The following is a 9,912-nucleotide window of genomic DNA, read 5'->3' as shown; positions in this document are numbered from 1 at the left end:
TTTTTTTGCCTCGTATCTGAAAATGAGATGAGATAAAGGAAAAAAGTGTCAGTGCGCAACAACTGCTGAATGTAAAATGGGGCAAACCATGCAATTATTTTATAATTTTTATTTTATCCTATTTATAAATATTTATTTCAAGATAGTTGCTGAAATGATAGGAAAAAAAAAAAAAAAAAAAAAAGTGTTGCTTGTGGGGAGAAGCAAGTCGGTTCCAATTCTGCGCATGGCGAAAGGCACACTCCGTGTGAGCGTCTCCCATTTTGCATAACTAAGGGGTAACACATATTACTGCAGAGTTATATGTTTTTAAAAAGTTGCAAAGTGGAGTGCGCGTGTAGCTAGCCAGGAATGCACAAAACATGTGTGTGCTGAAGTGAGGAGAGGCGACGAGAGGTGAGTTCCTTTCAGAGGAGAGTTTTACTCGGAGACGATTTTTTGTCCCGACTTGAGCTGAGGCGGAACGAAACAAGCTGAACGGGAAATTGCACTCGCGGGGTGTACAGATTTGGGCTAGCAGTTGGACATGCGTCTTTCACTTTGTGCGCACAACTGGCAGGGTACAACTGGCAGGGCACAACTGGCAGCGCACGTGTTGGGTGCTTTGAGAGTGTACTTTAAGAGTACACATTTTGAGTGCACATTTTGAGTGCACATTTTGAGTGCACATTTTGAGTACACATTTTGAGTGCACATTTTGAGTGCACTTTTTATTTTCCCCAAGTTGCTTACCTCCTGTTCGCACTTTTCTTTGGGCTCGAACGGCAGGGCAGTTCATGAACAAGCGCAAGTACACATTTGGTCGTTCCTCTCACCAGGTGAGATTTTTTCCCCTTTTTTTCCCCTTTTTTTTTTTTTTTTTTTTCTTCCCTCACTGCGGAAGTTAGCAAATGAGTGAGCGCGCAGGGTGGTGACCGAAAAATAGGAAAATAATATACCCAATTGTAAATCGTTGGTCTGGTGTACACAACTTGCGCGTCACAAGAGTGGGGTGCGAAGGGAGAGAAAGACCCCCCCCCAGTACGAGGTAGTATTTGTAAGTCGGGGTTGAGGAAATCTGTAAAAGGTGATTTTCCCCCCCTTTTTTTGTTAAATTCCACGTGGCGATAAATTGTTCAGCTCGTTTTGTTGTGACTCCTTTTTCGTGCCACCAGGTATCCCCACTTCCCTTTGGAATGACAGTGGTGCACAAACTGCTTAGTCTGGTGACGGCACTGTGCCTGATGAATCGCGCGGTGTTCACCGCAGGGGAAGTGAAGGCTAAGCAAGTCACCGTGACGTATACAAATGCAAGCGGATTTAAAAGTGAACTGAAAAATTTCCAATATATTTTCCTTAACGAAAATGACGATAACTATTATGTGAAGACCTCACATATAGGAGAATTAGAAATTGGAGACAATATTTATTTTTACAAAAGTTTTACAAAAGTGATAAATTATTTTAAATATCGAATTCCCACTAATATACAGTTCGTTTTTGGATACAATGATGGTGACTTAATTTTATTGAAGAACAACAAGAAGGGAATTATATGCAAAATAAATGATCTGTTTTATAGTGAGTCTGGGATAAAGTATATGGATAGGAAAAATGATTTATATGTGAAGAATGATCCTTTTTATATAAAAAAATTTAGTAATTATGGTTTTGACGATGACGATTTTGAGGAGCAGGATGTGGATGATCGGTTTGATGATGGTGGACACGTAGGTTACAACCCTGGGATGAATGACAATGACGATTATGAAGATTACGACGACGATTTTGTGAAGAGAGCCGCGATATGCAGTGTGAGCGGTGGGAGTGCTAGCGGGGGGGGCCCAGCGTTCATGCCCCGGAAACTGCTCTGCTACCCCTCTAGACGGAACAACAACGAGCTGAAGGCGATCTTCCTGAAGAATGAGGAATACAACAAACAGTTCGAGTTAAGCCTGACCTACATGAGCAAAGATAATAATTTCCTGTTGAAAAAAATAGCTAGCTACTTCAACATGCTAGTTAAGTTAGAATTTAACAAAACAAATATAGCCTATTACATATACAACAAAACCATAGCGTGTAATTTTAAGTACCACATGCAGCAACTATTGAAGAAGAAATGGAAGAAGCAGCTGGAGGATAAGTACCTGAGTTACACTGACGAACAGGTGAGGTCGAACAATAACTTCCTTTATAACACCACGCCCCAGTATAAGGAGCATCTAGGAGACAACAACATAGTATGGAAGCATTCGAACAAAAATCTGACTGAACAATGTTTTGAGAAATGTCACAAGGTTTTTTTTAATGAAAGCGAATTTAACAACTGCTATAAGAATGAGAATTACGTGTACGAGATGTCTCTCTTTAAAGATAACTCCATAAAACCGATTAAAAAAGCTCAGGTGAAAAATATATCCTCATTAGGTAGATACATAGCTATGTACTACCATGGAAATGATTATGTTTCCATTTTGAGAGACTTTACCACGTATGTTTATTTCAGAGTTAAGAACATGCTAGATTTGATTCTGTTTAAAGATGAGGAAAATGAAGTTGGGTTCTACTACATATCCTTCGATAAAGGAAAACAGCTAGTCCATCTCTTTAGATGTGGACTCAATTCTTACCAAGTGAGTTGCAAGCAAATATCTTTTATCCCATATGAAGACATTGCCTCAGATATTGAACCCAAGGTATATCTGTCGACTGTCCAAAGTCATGATCTATATACTGTTTTTATCAGTACGAAGACGAAGCTTTGGAAATTGTACAAAGATAAGGATGGAAACTACAGCAGAAAAGTTATGGATTCTGTTAAAAACGCTAATGAGGAATATCTTGGACATATTAACTGCTACATCGTGGAGACTACATATGAACGGAAGTTGCTCTACAGGTATTTGAAGAATATTACAAATGTAGAGGAGAATATCGTTGCTTGTTCTTACTTTAAGCACTTTATCCATTTTGAGAACTCCTTGTTGATCTCCTTCATCGAGAATAGCCACTTTATTCAGCGTACCTACCACGTGGTTCGAAACAAGGATTTGATCATCTCCAGCGGAAAGACCAAGCTAACCATACAGGTCAACGAGCTCTTCGACATATTTATGCTGTTCTTCATAATCCTCTGCGTTATCCTCAGTGTCTACACCATAGTGCGCATTTTATTCACCAAGTAGGAGCCGCGAGCGTGGCGTGGCGTAGCGAAGGGGAGGGGAGGGCATCGAGGAGTGGCACAGCGAGGAGTGGCGCAGCGCAGCGAATCCTTTTGCCCCTATGCTAACGTCCGAGCGAAGGATGAGCTTGGAGAAGCTCCCCGTCTTATTGTCCTTCCCATCCCCCTCTGCTGAGCATTTCCCCCTTTGCTAACGTCCGAGCGAAGGATGAGCTTGGAGAAGCTCCCCGTCTTATTGTCCTTCCCACCCCCCTCTGCTGAGCATTTCCCCTTTTGCACATCTACCCACTGATTATTCTTCCCACCCCCTTTTTTTTTTTTTTTTCCGCTTAGTAAAATGAAGGTAGGCAAAATGAAGCACCACTTTTTTGATGACACCAAGAATAGCTGCCCGTCGACGGTTGACTAGAGAAGCATCCTTTCTGTGGTGGCCCCCTTTCCGATTGGAGAATGGAGTTGAGGTTATTTCCTCGACTGAATCATCTGCGTTTCGCTCCCCCCCTCGCAGCCACGTTGTATTTATGCACGATTTCGCGGAAGATAATCGATTTGGGCTGTCCAAACGTGGGTCTCATTGGACTGAGCTGGGCTGTGTGATCGGCGGGGCCGGTTCGACCGTCCCTTACCGTCACCACATGTGTTTGATAGCTCCCCTAACTCTTCGACTTCGTCCCCCGTGTGTCAGCACGATGTGTGTGTTTACCTTTGATTATCGTGTGGAGAGTATTCCCCTTTTTTGTATTTGCCCACTGGGAATTATTTCCCCCTTTTTCGTATTTGCCCACTGGGAATAACTTCCCCCTTTTTCGTATTTGCTCCCTTGTCATTGCTCTCCTTGGCTTTTTAAGTTTTTTTTTTTTTTTTTTTTTTTTTTTTTTTCTAGTTTCACCTTGTGTGATTCTCGCAAGGGACTGTTCATTTGAACCGCCTACATACACCTGTCTTTGTCCTTTTTTGTTTTACTTTTTCGAAGATGGGAGTTTTCCCCGTGCGGTTACTCCTCCCGATGTGCATTTTATCGTTTAGCGTTTATCGTTTAGCGTTAATTTGGTGAGACGCGCGTAAGGCTGCATCGACTTTCACGTCTTCCCGAGTCATCTTTTGTGTGTCACCGCCCGGTGCCTTTAACACTCCTCCTGGAGATGTGCCTATTTGTGTGTGCCTCGCTTGGCGAGCGATACCCTATGATGGGTATAGAAGCGATAGACACGGCGACAATTCATAAAGGAAAAAACTTTGCCGTTTAGTTATTCGATCCATTTGCTCTCGAGTGTATCATTACCATGTTGGGGTGCTCACATGAGGGATAGGGGCCCAGCGCAAACTGCTTCGAACCCGCGGGGGAGAGCTCTCACGCTGAATGTGTTCGATGAGTACACTCTATGAATACACTCGCTGAGTACACTCTATGAATAGACTCGCTGAACGCACTCGCTGAGCACACTGGGGAGGCGGAAGGATGATGATGTCCAAAGTGCTCAAGTGCGACCTGTGTTGTTTCTCCAAAGATGGATTATTCTTACTCTACACAATTGCAAATAAATTATTTTTAATCGAATCTGTGTCGCTTGACTTAAGTCGGATTTATGTGAACAGCTACAAAATTGACTCGATTGAGTTTTCGGAGGATCACATTCATTTTTTGGCGTTAGCAAAGGAGGAGGGGTGTGTCTGCGTCTACTCGCTGTATAGTAGTCACATCGTTAGCATAATACAGGATGCTTTCCAGGGTTACGTTTGTTCCTTTTTCTTGGGGCAGGGGACGAATATATGCATTCAGAAATACGAGCGGGTGAGGAGACATGAAGGGGGAAACCCACAGCGCAGTTATCGATCTGTTCTTAAATGCTCATGTCTGTGGGTGGATCATCCTACCATCGCTTCTCCTGAGTTGAGAGCAGCATATATTGTATGTGTTGCCCTGCATGACTGCCCCATTTTTTTCCTTACTCTCCCCCCCCTCAGAAATGCATAAGCATCTACGACGTGAACGACGCGGAGCACTCTCTAGTTACCATCCAAAATGTGAAGTCGAAGAAGAAAAAAAAAACGTATTGTCTGAGCGCAGGACATGACACCCTTGGCTGCCTAACTGAATCGAACAAGCAAAAAAAAATAGCATTGCTCTGTTTGCAGAGTTATAAAGTAAAAAACGAAATAATTTGTTCTAACTTTAGTCCAAGTGAGATGTTTTTCTCGACACTGAATGACATCATCGCGTATAGTAATAAGTACAAATCGGTACATGTCTACAAGTCGACAGGGGACCTACTGTATGTTTATAACTATGGGGCGCACTTAGCATGTAAGGGGGGCAGTACGCAGTGGAAAAATAATTTCCTCGCAAATGGTGGATGGCGGTGGAATCCACACCAGACGCGTTACACATATGTGTAGGGCAGCACCTTGTGATGGATACACCACCAAATCGTTACAACCAACACAGGTGTAACTCTCGCGTCGAAGAGTAAGGAGAGGAATGTCTTCTCCCTGGGTATGGAGGACGGAATTGTAAGGAGTGACTGATGCAGCTGAAAAAGCACAACTGTGGGTGGACGAGGCGGAGTGGAAGTCCTCCCAAGCGCTCTGCAGCTAGGGGAGTTGACATTGACACCTCATGCGCGATGTGAACACTTCACCCATGGGTTCCTCACGTAGGTCACCATTCTACACCAGGACAACTTGAAAGAAATAAAAAAAATAGCTTTAAGCGAGATGGTGATAATGAACGAGCAAATGGTACAGCTGATGGAACGACTACGCCTGCTGTTCGATGTGCGATGCGTGATGCGTGACGGGATGCACATTTGGGTGGCACCCGCACAACGCAACTGAAGATAAACCCGTTTCCTACCAATGCATTCCTCCTCACATGACAGAAAATATATAAAGAAAATACCTCCACGAGGAACTTCCTAAATGGGGTTCTATCTCCCGAGTTCGTTTACGTGCTTTGTGTAAAAAGTAAAGCATCCAGGAAGGGAGGGGGGGCACAATAAGCTGGATGCACAGTTGTAACTACTGGTGTTGCTACCAACACATGATGTATTTTGTTATGGGGAAAAAAAAGGTTCACCTGGTTTGGTGTGCAACACGAGGGTAGAATGCTCCACACAGTTGTGATGACGTTTGCGTGTTGGCGTCCACAAGGATGAGCCCCTCCCTCGCCAAACACAGATGTGCATACTCACATGTGTGTACCCCCTTTGTTAATTGCAACTGTCCACAGTGAGATCCCCGAAAAGGAGAGAAAGGCAAACTTTTCCTTTTACAGCAACGGTAAGAGGGTGATAAATGATTGGAGATACATTAATTGGGATAACCTCCCACCCTTAACTTTTTTTTTTTTCTTTTTTTGGTCCTCATGCATGTTTGTACTACCTGATTAATATACGTGTATGGAGATATCCATCCCCTTTATAACAGTCTCAGAAGGCGTTAAGGAAGGTGAATACAAACTGCTGAAGTGTGAAAAGGTGACCCTCTGTGAAGTGTTTTTTTTTTTTTTGGCTACGCGGCAATGTTGTCATACTGTATGCACTTACAACACACCGTGTTAATCACGACGAGAATTCCGCTAATGGAAGCTCCAATTAGTCGAAATTGCCATGCCTAAGTGGAATCACCTTGTCCCCGCTTTACAGGAAAAAGGAGCTGACTCTGTTCCGAAGGGGATAACGGATGTATTCTCTCCTGTGGGGGTCACCTTTTTATCTTTCAGTTTGTGTGGGACCTTCATGTCGGTCATAAGTGGTATGTGCAGATGGTCGCTGAAGGGGTGGTGGTCTCTCAAAGAGTGGTGATCGCTGAAGTGGTGATGGTCGCTGAAGGGGCGGTGGTCGCCCTGTGCGATGAGAATACGCCTCCCATTGGGATGCATTCCTACTGTCGCGAGTGTGCCCCTTTGTGGTCGCGCGTCCCCACCGTCCAGTGAGAGAAATAAATGGAATCACCCCTAATGAGGTGACTCCCCCAATGCGGTGACTCCCCCAATGCGGTGACTCCCCCAATGTGGTGACTCCCCTAATGAGGTGACCCCCCCACTTTGATGCATCTCCTCCAGAGAGCCACAACAACGTGGTCCGGATTTACACAGCGGAGAATTACACTTGCATAGCCATACTGCAACAGAAAAAAAAAATAACCTCCTTACGGTGGGATAATGTTTTATACAAGGCAAGGTAAAAGTGTGCCTTTTGTGTTTCGCCCATTTTTTGATGAAATTAAGTCGACCGATTTGCTTCTGTAACTGCTTAACCACGCAGGTTGCTCATTTGCACGAATTCACCTCACTTGTTTGTGTGGCTTCCGAACGAGTGCGCCATACTGGAAATGCCTTACGGTAGGTGGAGGAGGGTAACCTTCCGCGGAGTGAGTGCCGACCACCGCGTAATGTTCACCTGTGCCACTTTCACGCGTTCCTCCCATGTGCTCCTTCCATGTGCCACTTTCACGTATTCCTTCCACTTGTTCCTTCTATCCGACGCGCCCTCCCCCTCTTCAGGGTTCATGTGCAAGGAGGCGGAGTGGAACTGCCACGGAACGGCCCTACTGGCAAAGAGTGAGGTATGTCTTCACCTGGCTACACAAGTAGGGCGAGCGCGCACGTGCATATAAAACCACAGATGGTAGTTCCTAACTACATTTTTGCACATGACATAGTATGAATATCTTGACTAACGAACCGTTTTTGTCTTTACAGAAAGGCCTAGTCGTATTTCATGCGAAGCAGATTGCACATTCACGATGACTTCAGATGACAGAGAGGAGAGGAGAGGGGGGGAGGCCAACACCCCTTTGAGGGGGAGGCCAACACCCTTTTGAGGGGGAAGCATCTCAATTTTAGGTTAAAGGATGCCCCGAATATATGCGTTAGGAGGATTCCCAGGATTCACATGCTTCCCATTTGGGCTCCTATAACGTGTACAAGGGTTGTAAAAAAGAGTGACGCACCATTGGAACCCCGTTGGGGAAGGTACCCTAAGATGGCTCATTTGGGAAAGAGAACAAACTAAAAAGGTTATTCCTTTGAAATAATGCCGAGGCGGAAAACCCTCCACGCATTGGACACTCCCCCCAGGGGAACAACGTAACCCTACCCTCGCTTCTATCCATTCGAATGTGAAAATTTGCACACACATGAACAGCTGCGTGGGTGGGTTGCTTCGCTACGCAATAATACTGCTTCAACAAGTGCTCCTCCATTTTTCCAAACGTAACAAATCGAAGCGGTCCAATATGAAGACACGCAAAAACGTTTCCATGCATCTACAATTCCTCGCGCGCATGTCAATTTTTCCTTGTCGCAAAGCGAAGGGGTTAAAAAGGGAATGGCTTCTAGTGAAGCCTTCGTAAAGTTGTTTATTTAAATTTAACTAAACTTAAAAAAAAAAAAAAAAATGAAAAAAGTACACAAAAATATGTGTACGGCACTATACTGTGTACGGGGTGGAAATCCTAAGCACACTGCGGGACTTGACCAGATGCACACAAATGCACGAGGTGTACAAATGCATACAATTTCTCTCTGACCATTTTAAGGCGCATGATATGAACACATTGGTCTTGAGACGGCAACGCATTTACATCACTTGCCCAAAATTGTCAGTCGAAAAAAATACCGGGTGTGCGTGGGACTCTCCCGGATAGTGCGCCGGTCATGCGAAGGTAGTAGTGCCATGTACAGGTGCACACGTGGGAGCATGCACAAGGACAGAACAGTACACACAACGCATGCACACAGCTTGATACATCATTCCTCCTACTTGTTCATTATAGCATTCGTTTTAATTTGGTGCGAAATGTTTGTGTGCACACTGCATGGGTTGCCATGCAAAACACACAAAATTGTGCAAACAGTCTCCCTCTGAGAGGTGGACATAGCCATTTTGAGCATATACGCAATTCAGCTTTGCTTTTTTTTTTCCTGTTCTACCATATGAATGAATAACTTGATGGACAAATCAGACGGCAGTAGAGGGAGTTACTCCTCGGTGAACGAACGAGATGTATCCATTCCAATCGTACCGAAACATCCATAACTGCAACTTCTTTCTGCTTTGTCTTTTTCCTCCGGTGTAATTATTCTTCTCTTCATATATATGTTGCTTTCAGTTAGCTTTTTTTTTTTTTTTTTTTTTTAAAGGGTGTAAAGTCGCACTTTTTTTTTTAGTTTCACTTTTTTTTAAGCATTTTTATATATCATATTAATGTTTTTCACTTGATGCGTATTTACACTTTTTTATTTTATTTTATTTTTTTTTTCCATTTTGGCAAGAGGCCTGTGGTACTAAAATTACTTAGAGGTAAATTTGGTAACAGCCTTGGTTCCTTCCGAAACTGCGTGCTTGGCCAATTCTCCTGGCAATACTAATCTGATGGCAGTTTGAATTTCACGTGATGATAAGGTGTCCCTTCTGGTGTATTTACACAATCTGGAGGCTTCAGTTGCAATTTTCTCAAAAGTATCAACAAGGAAGGAGTTCATGATGTTCATGGATTTTCTCGAAATACCAGTGTCTGGGTGAACTTGTTTCAAAACTTTAAAAATGTAAAGTCCATAGCTGTCATATCTTGACTTTTTTCTCTTCTTCTTTCCGTCAGTTGCACCAGTGGTGGCTTTTTTCGCTTTTGCTGGCTTTTTGGATACCATTTTGTGTGATATATAAAAATGTAAGGAAAAAAAAAAAAACTGTTACTTTGGAAAAAAAACAGAAAATGCGTATAAAAACTGAATAAAGAAATGTGCT

General features: G+C 43.5%; 3 protein-coding genes across 3 annotated transcripts; 2 read left to right on the top strand and 1 right to left on the bottom strand.

Annotated features, from left to right (window-relative positions):
- Nucleotides 1-1,639: 1,639 nt before the first annotated feature.
- Nucleotides 1,640-3,166, top strand: PCYB_091230 (hypothetical protein; the record flags this gene model as incomplete). Its single annotated transcript, XM_004222236.1, has 1 exon — nt 1,640-3,166. A coding segment is annotated over exon 1 (1,437 nt), but the record flags the coding sequence as incomplete, so codon positions are not given.
- Nucleotides 3,167-4,622: 1,456 nt separating this feature from the next.
- Nucleotides 4,623-7,728, top strand: PCYB_091220 (hypothetical protein; the record flags this gene model as incomplete). Its single annotated transcript, XM_004222235.1, has 7 exons — nt 4,623-4,955; nt 5,129-5,468; nt 5,610-5,674; nt 5,822-5,938; nt 6,808-6,916; nt 7,227-7,344; nt 7,668-7,728. The coding sequence occupies 7 exons, from the start codon at nt 4,623-4,625 to the stop codon at nt 7,726-7,728; spliced, it is 1,143 nt and encodes a 380-aa protein (XP_004222283.1).
- A 1,734-nt stretch (nt 7,729-9,462) lies between these two features.
- On the bottom strand, nt 9,463-9,815 carry PCYB_091210 (histone 2B; the record flags this gene model as incomplete). The annotated part of the gene is made up of 1 exon (XM_004222234.1): nt 9,463-9,815. A coding segment is annotated over one exon (353 nt), but the record flags the coding sequence as incomplete, so codon positions are not given.
- Nucleotides 9,816-9,912: the final 97 nt, after the last annotated feature.

This window comes from Plasmodium cynomolgi, chromosome 9, assembly GCF_000321355.1.
Source record: "Plasmodium cynomolgi strain B DNA, chromosome 9, whole genome shotgun sequence".
Classification (NCBI taxonomy): Eukaryota; Apicomplexa; class Aconoidasida; order Haemosporida; family Plasmodiidae; genus Plasmodium; species Plasmodium cynomolgi.
This window is presented reverse-complemented; position numbering and strand designations above follow the sequence as displayed.